The 15,472-nt window shown below is 36.5% G+C and overlaps 2 protein-coding genes across 2 annotated transcripts in view; one reads left to right on the forward strand and one right to left on the reverse strand.

The window, feature by feature from the left end:
- LOC122568269 overlaps positions 1 to 15,472 on the forward strand; it is a 292,044-nt gene that overhangs the window by 253,079 nt on the left and 23,493 nt on the right. The gene's annotated exons all lie outside the window — the stretch shown is intronic.
- On the reverse strand, positions 4,013 to 7,933 carry LOC122568270. Its single transcript, XM_043727838.1, has 3 exons — positions 7,889 to 7,933; positions 4,767 to 5,186; positions 4,013 to 4,660 (listed from the first exon to the last, which is right to left on the reverse strand). The coding sequence occupies exons 2-3, from the start codon at positions 4,943 to 4,945 to the stop codon at positions 4,426 to 4,428; spliced, it is 414 nt and encodes a 137-aa protein (XP_043583773.1). The 5' UTR covers positions 4,946 to 5,186; positions 7,889 to 7,933; the 3' UTR covers positions 4,013 to 4,425.

Consider the following 15,472-nt stretch of genomic DNA (forward strand, 5'->3'; position numbering starts at 1 on the left):
TTAACATAGTTCAAAGGGCGGTTTTAAAAAATGTCCAATATCCATATGAGTCTAACGCCTCGCAATTGAACGTTACTAATTTCTCGGAATTTAACCATTTCTCTTATTTCATTCTCAATTTTATGACAAAGTAACATTAAATTCTAGAAATTCACTTCAACACATTGAATCATAGGGAATTATCTTCTTCTGTTTCTTATCTTGAATACATATGCATGTTAGTCTTGGCCTCACATTTCGCATTTGAGATTTTCATCAAATAAAAGTGAAATTTCTCACGTACATCCTTATAATTTTATAAAATAAATATTTTTTTAAGAGTTTATAGAAATAAACACAAAATGTATAATCGAAAGCCGAGTAACGGAAGGTTCTATTAAAAAATCAATAGCGTATTATCATCCTGTCAGTAACGTAGAAAACCTATGAACACGTGTTATTAATCTCCAACTATATAAATTAATGCAAATGATAAAGGCGTGTAGTGTCGTGTATTGAATTATATTATTGTCGTTGGACGAATCAAGTGAATGTGATAATATACTCGTAATATAAATTAATATACGAATTTTCTGCCATGAAACTCCATTTACCTCGCACCACAAATAAACGATTCACCATGTTCAACGCTTATTGTCCCATTATTCTACGTTACGTCCCTTTTATCACGCCACAACGTAATCCACGCGTTAAATTGCAACGTTTTAACGCAGAACGTTTTATCGTTAACTTGGCAAACGAAGTTAACTGCAATGATAACGCGTCAGCAATGTCGCTCCATGGCAATCGCCTCTGTTCATTTAGGAATAGACGTACCTGACTGAACAAAACGATTCGGACGGAATCGACCACACTCAGTCGCTTAGAATGACGTAATTTCTGTTCCAAAGGCTGTACAAACACTCGTCGGTGCCACTCATGACAGGCGAAAATCCAACATTATTTGCATAATGTCAATCGTTTCGAAGGTGTGATGACTAAATACCAGCAGCGAAGTATATAAATATTAGCCGCGTTATGCTTACATTTCACAGTTCTTCAGATGTTTAAATCATTGGGTGGCTGCAAAATTTCCGCCGGTTTTTACATTATTAACCAATGATATTAGACTAGTTCTATACAACAATTACAAGTAACATTGTTTTTTTTTCAATAAACCATAATGGACACATAGGAACTGTTCTATATAATAACTACAAATAACTTACTTTAACAATGTATAAAAACCAGTAATTTTTTATTTATTTTGTGATAAGAATTGAAAGATGATCGTGATTAAACTTCATCCATATTATTATCCATAAGTATTTGCACATTTGCTACAATTCAGTAACGTGAATTTGTTCGTATAGATTTTTCTAAAGGAATTTTTTAAGGTAACTGGTAGTCAATATTCTAATGTAAGACAAACTTGGATACTTGAGGTGTTTCCCCTCATTTTTTTCTAGACACTGACACGGTGAAAGTATTTGAACGGAGATTTTATTGCCCTATTGTGCTTGTAGCTATCGAGGAACATGTGAGAAATCCAAATGTCAGTTCATGAAATTAACTGGGTCATTCTGATAAAGTTCATAAATATGTAATACAGTAACACATAGCTAGTAACTTAATTTAGAACAAAATGAGTTCTCTATACGTGATATTACATAATACGATATCAAACGGAATACGGAAAGGACACAATTTTTCACAAGCTTGTAAACACTGAATATCTTTTTTTTTTATTTATTGTTTGTTTACATTTTACAATTTGTCCATTAGGACATTTGGTAAAATATTATAATTTAGGTTTTGATAAAATATAGCATGTGGATGGTTATCCCCAGCGGGACTCCATCTTCCAGGTTGTTTACTGTTCTATTGTGAGGTCTGCAGGATGCTTCTTCTTCAGTCTTCTTTCTATTATTGTTTTATTCGTTTCAGCAACCAGCTGATTTGGGTGTATTGCAAGTCTTTCTTTATACTTTTTTACATATCTGGCGATTTCCTCTTTAACTGTTGGAATCTTTAAGCCTTTTCGTATATCTTCATTTCTGACGTACCATGGAGCGTTAACTATTGTCCTTAAGATTTTTGCTTGCTCTGTTTCTATCCTATTTATGTGACTCATTGCTGCCATCCCCCATAGTGGGAACTGAATACTTGGCATGTAAAATGAGCGAATCCATCAGACATTATGAGTAGCATTCATATTCTATAAAGCGAATGTTGGATTTAATTCGAATTTTCCAGTACGCATCGAACTTGATTCCGTCAGTGTCTGTAAGAAATAAACGCGTCGATTATCAGTAATTACGGATAAGTTTCTCGTGAAACGTGCATCTACGTGCGGCGCATACGCGCGCGGGACAGTAAGCTACCGGCTTGGTCGGTAACTTGATTAACATCATCGCCGCGATCATCGGTGGCGATTGTGTTAGCATTGCCGGCCGTGCAACGTGCGCCGATCCCTCTTCCGACTCGCCGAGTCGCTCTTTTCAAGCCGATAGATCAGTTCATGGCTCACGCCTCCTGCGTAGCACGCGGACTACCTATAAAGCCAAGCGACCGCTTAACCTGCAGGAGATCGGACCTTAAAGAGCGATAGATCCTTACTTGGCGTCTGTCCACGGTGCAATTCTACCTCAGAGCGATTTTGATCGTATAAAATATCGATACCGTGAAGCATTGAACGAAAGAGAAAAATTTTTGGGTGGATGTTGATGTTAAAAAAGGGGGAGTTTTTGAACGAATATTGATGAGACAAAACAATTTTCAGTCGACTGCTATTAATCGCGGGGAATTTTTAAATAAAAATGGATAAGAAATAAAATGAGAATATCTAGACGAGTATCTATGTGAGACAGAAGATGAGTTTTTAGACAAATGAGGAAGGAACAGAATGCTTTTAGATCAGTATTAATCAGTAACTTCGTTTTGTAGGTTCATTCTTCCCTCTAAATAACAAAATGTCTCATCTGTCATATTTTTTTAAATATTTTTCTAATTTCTTTAGTTTAAAGAAATCTCTTGTATGAAAATTGTGCGATTTGACCTAAATCGCCATATGATAAAAGAATTCTCGTTTTACAAATAAAAGCATTAATAAGCAGTATGTATAAAAAAATGGTTAAATTTTCTGACTTGACATAATGCAAATAAAGAAGTCTGGTGACTCATTTTATATATTTACATATGCATCGAACTCCTGTAAACCGTCCGATTTAACCTTCCTCAGTAAGCGAACTATTCAGGAATCCAGAAGAATATAGGTCCCCTTATAGGGTACACAAGAGTTCGAGCAAATTAGCTGGAAATTAGCTCGCTGTTCCTTACCATTAACGCTAATTGATTCCGCAAATAAACAGAAGAAGGAATCGAAGATAATTAACTCCGCTGTTTAGTAACGGCTATCATATTATGGAAAACACGTAGAAACTAATGAAGTTATTTGCTTTCTTCAATAATCCAAACTACTAAAGGCTGGTTAAAAACCGACCACGGACGATAGTTTGCGATTCTGTTAAAACAAGTTACTTTCTCGTTTTTCCGTTAATCTTAACAGAGTGGAATTTAAATTAACATATAGCTCTGCTTAGACGCCAAGTTGTAAATTGGAATTCGCGGAATAATAAGCGTACGCTTCCGTGAAACTCACGTGTCATGCGATGTAGTTATACGTACCATACTGCTAATAAATATAACGTTGTTTGGATGAGTCAACATTGTTATCCGCTACACCGTGTACATCGAGCAACGGGAAAAACAGAATGAAAAATAATGACATCGATTTGCATTTGTCCTTTATGGTAGTGTCGTTTAGATATCCTGTTGTTCAGAAATTTATTACCCAAACTTTTCACGGTAAGAAATGTCATGAAATCTTGAAACACTGTGAGATTTTCAAATGTTGTATTTAGGAATTTATACAATGACTATGACATATATTGTTTTCGTAATTTATACATTCAATATTTCTAGCTAATGTATTAAATACGACCTGGTACCGAAATCTTTTATCTAAAAAACACAAAAAAGACAGCAGCGTGCATAGAAATTGCATATTTTGTAAAAATATAGGAATCTCTGATCTACGAAGATTAAAGAATATCGATTATAAGACTACTTTACAAATCAATATACATTCCAACTTTATATCATGAATGGGATTGTAATTTGATTCCTCAGAAATATCGTTCCGCAGATTTCAGAACCACCGACGGAGTCACAGATTCTGATGAGAGCTTTGGTTCACTTTCAACCAAATCGTATTTTTCTACTATCAAAAAACTTCTTAAATTTGACGAAAATATGACAGAAACGTTATTGGTATGCGTAATTTCTCGTTTCAATGATACGCTAAAGATTTTCTTCTAACATTAAAAAAACGTGTACACTAATCTATGCATATGATGGTGAATATGCCATGATGATAGTGCTGCGCTACTGGTGTAGACGTCGCTTTTTTTTCTGCGTCCGAAGACTTGCACGGATTGAATTGGTTCCTTTTGTTTCTTCTGCATTTTGTAAAGCACGTCGTGGAAAGAAAAATCGGACTACGGGTGCCGGGATTTGAACACCTGGGGGTCCTAAACGTTCGTAACCAAAGGTGCTAATCACTGCGCTGCCGTTGTCCGGTCCTAGTTGCTGTCGAATGCCGCTATACATATCTAGTATGCTAAAGCGAGAACATTCTTCGTTTCTAATCACTTGATCGACGTTTAAATATTCAAAGTAGAACAGCATTCTGGTAGACCTTTCACAGCCGAAAAATCCTAACTTACCTAACAATGAATAAAAGAAGTACAGCATCCAGAACAGGTGGTAGCGTGGAACGGTACCGAGGCAAAGTGCAGAAGTAGGAAATGCATCGGGAAGAATGACGAAGGCATTGCACCTCGGGCCAACAATAACAACGGCAATAACGGCTGTACAGAGGCGGACAGAGGCAGCGCTTCCCCATTCTTGAATCTTCATTCGCGTATTACTCGGTATAATGCAAGCATTACGCGTTCCTGTAGCCAGCCCTCTTCTGTACACTTTGCTAGCAAGCTCAAACGGATTTCGAGGAAAAATCTTGGCGGACCGTAACCTCTGTAACGACGATAGCGGCGTGCCGTAGCCGGAACAGACTATCACCGACGGGCTTGAAACCCGGCACGTCGTAAAGCGTAGAATCGCGCGCGGAACATCGAATGGAGGACCTGAGGATCATTTTGCAAAAGCCAATAACTCATCGTAGCCAGAGCGTCGTATAAATTTCGCGAGAGCCGTTGTGATCAATTCCGTCACGCTTCGAGCCGTATCATCTGGAGCGTGCACCAATGATAAACGTGTCGGCTCGTTAACCTTATGTATTTGACTGCAATTGCGTTGGGAGGAGAAATTAATATTCCGGCTGAGCGTCGAAAAAAATTACTTTTGGAATAATGTTCAGTTCCGCAAACTGAAGGAACATTAACATATTTTCGTTATTACTCGTTCCTTCATTTAGATTCTAGAACCGTAGAAAGAAATTGAGGCAAGGTATTATTTGTATTAATTAATTTGTATAGTGACGTAAAATAACATAGAATTTGCGTAGAATAGTGTAGAATTTCCGTGAATGTAACATTATCAAAAAATATAAATAAGACAACTTACATATTGGGTATTTTAAGCTAAATTAAGTGCGTAAAAATGATGAATATTTTAAAAAGGGTCTGTAATTTTTATAGTGGCTTTCTATGGGATATTTATTATTCTCGTGTATGTGTTCCACCTGAAAAAGTCTATCATCTATCACTTAAAATTTTCTCCACAAAGAATACTGTACTTCCGACTAAAAAGCAAGCACGAAATGTCAGCATGTCTGGTTCAGAACAATTACTTCACGATATTGCACCAGTGTATCACGACTTTTTGTATGTGAACGTAATGCTACAAACTCGGTTCCCACGATCATTTAAATACAATGAATTATCGATTTGATAAACGTTTTTCAGAAACATGTGCTTAAAAATTAAAATTAAAAATCATATTGACATGAATTACACGTGTATTTATGTAAATTAATTTAGAATACATGTAACAATATTGTATATCATATTTAAGTAGAAACATGTAGAAAAATTCGATGAGTTATTGTAACAACATGTTATATTGTTGAATTAACGTACATGTCATGACCGAGTGTCGTATAAAAATCGAATTTATAAAAGCTTCTATTTCATTTGATACAAATCCACAACCTACCTATTACAATAGTACAATTTTATTACTGCATAAAGTACTGTGGGATAATCGTAATTCCTAGCTAAATTGAAATTGGCAAGCGAATGTCTATTATCGCGGAAATCAGCTCAACAAAGTTTCATGTGTCTCCATCTACTGTGATCGTATCCATTGAAACTTAACACGGCCATATATATTTGACACCTGTAGGCGTTCGGTGCCATGGCCTAACCTATAAATACGAGCCCATTCGATCCCACGAAAGAGCACAATGGCACGAAGCAACGACCTCGTTGTCGTGTGTCGTATACGGTCACGAGCGCACGAAAAGACCATCTTTTAAAGGTCGAGTGGGCGTCGGTGATACTTCGTGGACACCCTGTAACGCGGTAGGGATAGACATGTTATACATCCCAGCTATGTAGGGATACAAACGCAGGTAGGACCGGCCTTGGTCCAATGACCTCCCGATCAACAAAGAGGTCTGTCCCCTTACCAACGCAACTATCAAATGGAGAACATTATGGTTTCGTGAGTCAACGAACTTTCTGAACGTTTTACGATTCGCGTCACTCGAAAAGCTCCTATGTGTATAACGCTATACGTTGCATGCTAATGAAGAAGTTAGAATCGTTCTAAACATAATACTAGGATCCGTTTGTACAATTAAACTAATATTATTAGTGGAATTTTATAACTTAATTTTATAAATAACAAATTACAACTAATAAATTATTTTTTATATCATTAACAAGTTTGATAATGAATTGCGAGTCATCTCCCTTTCTCTCTCTCTATTTCTCTTCCTCCTTATTTTCTCTGATTATACTACTTAAAGTCTATAACCTACAATTTGTCAATTCAATAACACTATCAGTTGATAAATTATTGTACAAGACAGTCCACAAAGTTTATTCGAAATGTAACTAATTTTGATGACAACTGTGATTCTTTTCTCGTAATTGTGCGTTAACTCGTTATACTGTGTTTCAAGGCGTAGATTACGGAAATACCAACACTATTTTCCAGAAAATTATTATTACTAAAATATTTCACCATAATAATTTTTGTATTATAGTCGATTCGTTCGATATATTAGCTACATTGGCTACATTAGCTACATTAGTTGTTAGGCACCTGGAAATCTATTTAATCCAAGCATTTACCATTTTCCTTTTCTATTCTTATTGAAAATTGATAATTGATGGGATGATTTGTTATATCTTAACTAAGAAAAATTATATAGAAAAGATGTGGTTTCCATTGCTTGAAATACAATCAATATGTCTGCCATTGTTGAAAAATTGAATATAATATGAAGATTATCATTTTGCTATTTCTATAATTAACTTAAAACGATCGATTGATATATAATATCTAAACAGAATCATGTCTTTCATGACAGTAATGGAAAATTTAGAAATATACGATGAATTTTTATTATTTAGTGTCTTAGTTACTCATCTTGTTCTCATAGAATTCAACCCTGCTTGAAGAATCGAAGCCAAACGTTATCACTACGTATACGTTATAAACAAGTTTTGAAAGTGAAAAGTCCCAATACATTGTCAACACAAGACATTGCACTTTGTTTCAAGAACACAAATATTTTACGAGTTTTCTACAAGTACAAATAACTATACTGATAAAACAGTATGTAAACGTTAAATTATAGGCACTATAAAAGTTTTACCTATCCGAAATAATTTACGTGCACAGCATCGATGTTCAAACGAACCCACCATCTTCCGGCGCGTACACACGTGCATAAAACTAAAAACACGTAGAACGTCTACTTAGGCAAGTCGTTAAGCCCGCACGAGCCCTCTATCGAGTCCTTCCGACACACTACGCCAACGCGACAAACTATAATTTTCTAATTAATGTCTGTATGTAAATAGAGTTCAGTGTTCACTGCTCAGTTCAGTCATCTAACGCGTTGCGCTGCTCGTTATTTGAAACGTGCATTATTCGAGATATCCACGGGCAAACTTGTTCGTTAAGGAACATGTATCCCATTCGACGACTTCCTGTAATATTAATTGTGGTGCGAGCTTTAGGGGACCACCATTCATGTGAGAACGGAATGTTTTCCGCGAACGGTTCCCTGTAAATTCCATCATTCGCGTAAATTTATTCGTGAGCAATGAACTTTGGAGCCCACGCGCATGTGTGTGTGTGTAGATAAGAAGGGATTGCAAATAAAACTGTATATCTATGCTACTACTCATATGAGGTATGTTTTATTTTTATTTAGATTTAACACATTGACTGCCACACCTAAACTTCACTTTTTTCACTCTATACGTCAAGATATAAGATGATAGTATAAAAAATTGAATTTCATTACATTTTTCTTCAATACAACTAAAACAAATGCTGAAAACCATTTTATATTAATGGAAAGCAAATATTCCTTGTATACTAGCTATAACATTTCAAAGTATGTAGTTTGTTGATGAAACAAGATGTCAGATAGCAGTCGACGTATTAGATCTTTCTGTATATGCGTACATTATTTGATACCATATTAAAAGAAAATCATGCTTCATTATTTTCATCATTTCATAATTGATGATTTGTTTTAATTGAATTAACGCGCGTAAATTTTCCAAACGTATGCTACCGGCTATAAGCATATACAATATACGTATATAAATACATACATATTAAGATACCTGGAGTCTTTTGTACAATCGAATTAATATTAACAGTGAAATTTTACAAGTGATAATTACCAATACATTCTCTTGCACGATAGGATCAATAAAATAAACGAGGCTCTACAAGTTTAAAAGTTGCAAGCCAGTTTATAGTCATATTTGATTTTTAGGTTATATAAGCGATAGACAAATATTAATTTTTGAGCTATTAATGTTAATAATATTATTATTTCTGTTATTAATTGACAAGCATCAAGTTATACAAGTTTTTGTGCAGGAGGCTCCTGCTGATATGTGATATTATCATGTTATTAAAATTATAAAATTATCCAGAGAGAGAAAGAGCATGGGGGAATTTTTAATCAAATAATTAACATAAATTACTAAGATTATCGACAAAGGGATGATACATCATCCCGCTGAAAAATGTTGAAGAACATGGAATTGCCATCCAGGGCTCTAGTATGCTCGAACGCGGTAATTACCTCGGCATTATTTTCGCATTTTTTGTACCTATTAAGGTCATTTCGAGATGTTTTCGCGGAATCGATAAAAGATCTCATCGTACACCGCCAGTGACAAAGGACAGTTCAAAGAATCGACTCTCAGGGAAAATTACTAACGGTGCACTCTGAAGCGAGCCAGGCATTGTTCCGCGACACAACACTCGTTCATGAAACACGAAAAAGATCTTGACATTATGACCAAGTTACGATTTCCTCGTTTTTCTTTGACTTATTTATTTCTGATACATTCTTTACATAATAATCATTCTGTAGAAGGAAAAAACCTTTCTTTCGTATTTTTTTTGTAAACTGCCGATGTGTTTATGCATTTATGCGAAACTTAGAGATGCAAAAATGCGCAGAATGCATATACACCGATTCGATATCGACTTGTTTTACACTCTCATTCTAGCGACGAGCAAATGTATCAGTTTAAGCTCATCCATAATTAATTACGATAAAGAAGATCGCTGCGTGTATGGCGGAAGCACTCGTAATAAACACGGAACGTGTATGTCGTCGTTAACGATATACGGAAACAGTACGTGTTGTCCTTTTTGCTATTAAGACGCATTAATGTGTTTACTCCTAGATGCACTTTGTTACAATAATTAGTTAGTCCAAGGAACGAATCCAGTCTTCGAATAATTCAATAAACTGAACCTTGATTGATCTTGAGTTGATCTTTTCTACGAAAGGTGAATCATATCAATAGGGTGCAAGATACATAATATCTAATTCTACAATCAATTTAAAAATTTATATACTAGCTTTCTCTTCTTTTTCCATTTATTATCAATAAAAACAATGTCAAAATCTTTATCGCTGTGTTAGCAGCAACACGTTATATAAGGGCTAAAATTGAATTAAATATTTAAAAAGTATAAATTCTCTTAACCATATGAAAATAAAACAAAAATTTTACTAACCAATTCCCATTACATTATAATAGGATACAAAAGTGATTCACGTATAACCGCGGTCTTAACTTCCCGTGTAAGCACGCAACGCAGCATGAATTGCACGTGGTTGCACAAAACGTCTGAAAAGAAGCAACTTCTCGAGTATAGTACGGGTCGCCCTACGAAAACATCTCGTGAATGCGTCAAATAAATCTACCGGCAAAAGGCGTGTATCCTCGCTGGTCAAACCGTGTCACGTGATACCCGGAAGAGAACCGTTTCATCGTTCGATAATTTCGCGATCGACGCGGTTTCACGCGTGCTTCGTCACGCGGTCACGCGTATCGCAGGTGGCTGCCCACCGTCCACCGTAAATTTATGTCCAACATATGCAAGTCGCAGCAGGTTGCTCAGCTTTTCAAAGTACCAATCTTGAGAAATAGTCACAATTTCCGGGTGGACGTTACAGATTAACCGTATGCATACTTAGACTCGTAGAAATTCTAAATTTTTTGGCGATCTTGACTGTCGCCTCGGCTAGCCGAACAGCGGAACCGATAGTAAAACAAGTTGCGTATGTTAATAAAGCGGACAAAGCGGTATCTTTAAGTGTGATTTATACCTACATTGATTGAGTTCGGAGAACATCTCTTGAATAATTTTGAACAGGTTTCGTTTATATTCAGGAATCGAATGCTTAGCTATTACGAAATGATAATATTTTAACTCCAATATCTGAGACCACAGCTTTCGTATTTGTGTCTTTGATTTCTATGGACACATCTCATGGGCCCGGTTAGAAATTAGAATTCCTGATTTCTTAGAATTGCAATGAAATAGGAGAAAATATTCAAACATAAAAACGCGACAATCTTCGTTAGATAACGTGCAACGTTTCTCGACACTCGAAGACGTTTCGCGTTGGTCTCGTTAAAACGTTACGAGCAATAAGTTCGCACGGAGAGAAAGCTGAACCCTCCGTCGAATACCAGGTCTCTTTGAATCTTGTACAAGGCAGGTCGTTACGTAACGTTTCGTTCAATACCGACACGATCACACGTAAGAGACAGTAAAATTCCAGGCTACGGTTACTTTTAATTGAAATCGTATTTGTCGAGAGGGTGCGCCACATAAAAATCAGATACATTGATTATTTGCAACTGTGAAAGATAAACTGTAATAAATCTTATCAGCTTGAAATATAGTTATATGGTTGATAGAAATCTTATAGGAAATAGAGAGAGCTATGAAACAAAATGTTAATTATGCAACCTACGTATATTAGATATTTCCAAGTAAATTTATAAATACATTTAGAATATTATATTGTATGTCGATAGATTTAGTGCCTCTATACAGGATTATAATTCATTCTTGTCCGTTAAGATATCGATCGATGAAATTGTGAATCTCCACTTACAATAAAAGAGATAATAATGTCCATTGCTTATACTGCTATAACTAACGAAATTTTTATTAAATGCCGTTTTATAGAGAACGAATATATTTTTGTCTCTTATTGTCTAAACTTATTCTAATTCCAGACGCAGATAGAATATCTGCTTATTTCGTTAAAGTTTAATTATCCATTACATTTATTGATATATAAATACGTTACTATGGCACGATCAATCACATTTGGAGAAATAAGTTCTTGCAGAAGAGAACTTCTTTCCGTGATTCAACGTATAAATCACAAACGTCAAATGAATGTATCTAATTAATAGCGGAGGCATGGCAAATTACGAAATGCAAAAGAGTCGGTCGAAACAGCCACACGGTGAAAACTGTTTTCACTAATCAAACCAGTTTCGATACGGCTTCCTATCTATTACCGTTGAAAGTGATTTGCAACAGTTGCAACAGCAATAGCGAGTGAAACTGGCAAACGAGTATCGGTATAGCACGATTGCTGAATAAAAATGTGATTACACAAATTGAACTTCTAATGAACGTTCCAAGACGGGAACAGGTGTCCATCGACCATCTTGTCGCGTCTTTGAAAAATATAAAAAGTTTAGTCACGCGACCGGTCGACTTTGCTCGTTCGTTTACATAATCTGAATGTAAAATACCCGAGACGAGAAACCTTTCGATTCACTTGTTCCCGATCGGGAGACGGATTGCAAGTTAAATTACTTAATTACATATTTCGCGATTACGTAAATGCTTCACCTGCAACGGAACGCTTTCGTAGCAACGACGAAATCGCGAAACCTTCGATTTGTCTGAGAAGAAAAAAAGGGACGGGATTACCGCTTTCTCGAAACGGCAACTTTCTCCCAGTGTATCCAGGGAAAAAACAGGAAAGCATAATTTTATGGTTATCAGCCATCACGTAACTGTTACAAAACGTCTGAATTTATTGATTGCTGGCTGCATCCTGTGAATCTCTACGATTACATGAGTTTCTTCGACCTACTATTGGCATTACATGAGTCGAACTTTCATATCCAAATATCATATGTATGCGCAATTACTCATGTTCATCTTTTTATGAACGAGTTTACAGCAACTCTTTATATGTTACAAAGATATTGCACATTGATCGGATGAGATTAAAAATTAAGATAGAGGAAGAGTTACCTTCGTGGTATTAAACTTCTTCGTTGAAACTGTGATCGATACTTTTAAAACAAATTTATTGCGAAGCTTATGCGAATCTACTTTATTAAAATTAAGATTCAACAACATAAAAGATGTTATATACAAGATGTTCCAGCATTTAACAGCCAGACTTTGCCAGTCTTTTTTACGGGCATGATCGAGCAAAAATGCTTTATGCAAACAGTAAGACATAATAAAATGGGTCAGAAGAGCGCATCTAACGAATCAAAGTTCTTAAATGAATTCGTAAAACGTTAATTAACTTTGTACTTAACCTCATGGACCTCATCCTCGACTTTTCGTCCTACCCTAACGAGAACCGTTCCCCTTTCTCAGGGACGATCGCGATCGCCATCTGCTATTTGCCTTCTCATGTACATTCCAACCTGAATATATCCAGTGGTCACGAGTGCGTCGGCCCTGCCTCCAACACGTAGGAAGAATCCTTTCCGGGGCCGTGGTCCCGGAAATCGAGGGATTGCGCCTGCTACGAGGCGTGGCCATTAATTCTATCGAATCCCGGTATAAGTAAGATTAAAACCGAAGCCGTCGTGCGGTACGTATCCGCGCACGTATCCCAGAGCACGGACCGTTTCGCGTTTCCCTTCTTTTTGCTTGAATCGCTTGCCGATACATCTGCGCGCAGCATTCGAAACACAAGCTAGGAGTCCCCTAGGGACGATCGAGTATTAATCGCGACGAACGCGTTTAAATTAAACGCGCCTCTATGAGACACTGATGCATGGCCGACTGGCTGCGTGAATTAAAGGAAAGAGCGTGAGTGGTTGCTGGGAAGTTAAGTTGTAAACGTTCGATTGGATCAGCGGAGGAGAAATTATGTAAAAGCAAAACGAACTTTAGAGTTGTTTGGTTTTAATCACCTCGTTACGGAGAGCGTATATACGCCCGCGCAAAGTGAGTAATCAATTGTTGAAAGCGCACGTACGTATACTTACTGTAATGTGTCTATTATCGTTTATGCATGACTAGGCCTAATGATCTGTATATAAAAGATTGAAACTATCGCAACCAAAAAGAGTTGTTGCAATGTATAGCGGTTCGCAAAAACATTCGAATAACTATGCTTTACGAGCCATTGGAGGAAGACCAAGTTGTGTGAAGTAAACCTTCAGACGATACTTGAGCTTGTGAGTTAAACTTGGAGTCGAATAAAAAATGATAGAAATTAGTAAAAGATAAAAGTAAGGGACCAAGAGGAAAAAGGTTTCATAACATAAATCACAGATATAATATTTGGCAACTGCTAGGATCAAAACCTGCCAACTTCTTGTTATTAACCTTATTCCAATGGACTTCGTATCGACTTCGATAAAATCAGAGCATCCAAGAACATTAATACAGAGTGTAACCATGATCTAGAAAATTTGAAACTATTCTATTAAAACTAGGACTACGAAACAATAGCGTAACATATAAATAATAAATAGATTAAAGTATGAAAGAAAAAAATTATTAATCAAGGTTAGACATGGGAAGAGACATGGCATCCTACTTAAGTAAAAACGTACGTCTCAGTTCGCAAGATTTAGCGAGTGATTAAGAAATCGTGTAGAAAACGTTCGTTAACCGGGAGAGTGAGCGGTGCAATTAAGCAAATGTGCTGCGAGGACGATGGCACTTAATTAATTAGGCACCTTCAGTAATTAACCGATAAAACGTTTGGCAGCAGCGTCGACTCGACGCCGAGAACCACATTCCAGGACCACGTACGCGCGACATCTATGGCGCACTGTTTACTGGCGGCGCATTATGTGACGCAGGAATACCAGGTGTCTTCCGCGTAATCATTTCCACACAATGACGAGGCCGCAGGTGTGCTTTCGACCAGTCCGACGAGAGCCGAGACCTGTGATTGTTAGAACGTGATTAGATCTCGTACGATGGCCGATCGATAGCGATCGGTATATAGCTGTCGGTGTGTGCTCCTCTGGGAAAGTTCGGAGTTTGTGGGAAAACGAGATGATTTTATCCTGCTTGCCGGAGAGTCACGACGTGGCCTCTTTAATTGAAGAGATTTACGCGAAGATCCTCGGGCATGATTTGCTTATGAATTTTCATATTATTCGTTTAAGCTTACCTATCAGTTCTTCGAGATTTTGAAAGATTGTTAATATTACCACTAGACTCGCGTACGATTTAAATAAGAAATACAAAATTTAAACGATAAATCGTGTCTTATTTGTATAGATGTTATTCTTAAATGCGTCAGTTTACTTATAACAGCAAGAAGTGTAAGGATATAGAATATAACACATAATACGCAATAGACGGTGTTAAGATAAATCCTCTCTATTTCGAGTGAGATTTTTAAACGCGGCATTAGTATTTGGTGGGATAAAGATGACCTTAGCCATTAGTTACAATGTGAGTAATTAGTTGCTAGCCGAGTCAGAACCTGTTAGTTTGTACTTCGAAATGGGTAATCATCCGAATGTAACATTGGATTTCATCAAGACTGACAGAATAAAATTAATCTTCCGCTTTTTCCAAATGTTTTTTACTAAATCTAATAAACTATACTTTTAGCTATTAAGGATTTCTCATATATTATAGTTACACATTCGCTTATTACAAGACT

This window comes from Bombus pyrosoma, linkage group LG6 (genome assembly GCF_014825855.1).
Source record: "Bombus pyrosoma isolate SC7728 linkage group LG6, ASM1482585v1, whole genome shotgun sequence".
NCBI lineage: Eukaryota > Metazoa > Arthropoda > Insecta > Hymenoptera > Apidae > Bombus > Bombus pyrosoma.

Excerpts from the sequence above, each read along its gene's own strand:
- LOC122568270 (XM_043727838.1), bottom strand. The coding sequence starts at position 4,945 with ATGGGGAAGCGCTGCCTCTGTCCGCCTCTGTACAGCCGTTATTGCCGT. Across the intron at positions 4,661-4,766 it reads CTTCTTTTATTCATTGTTAG|CATACTAGATATGTATAGCG; the intron begins GTAAGTTAGGAT and ends TTCTCGCTTTAG.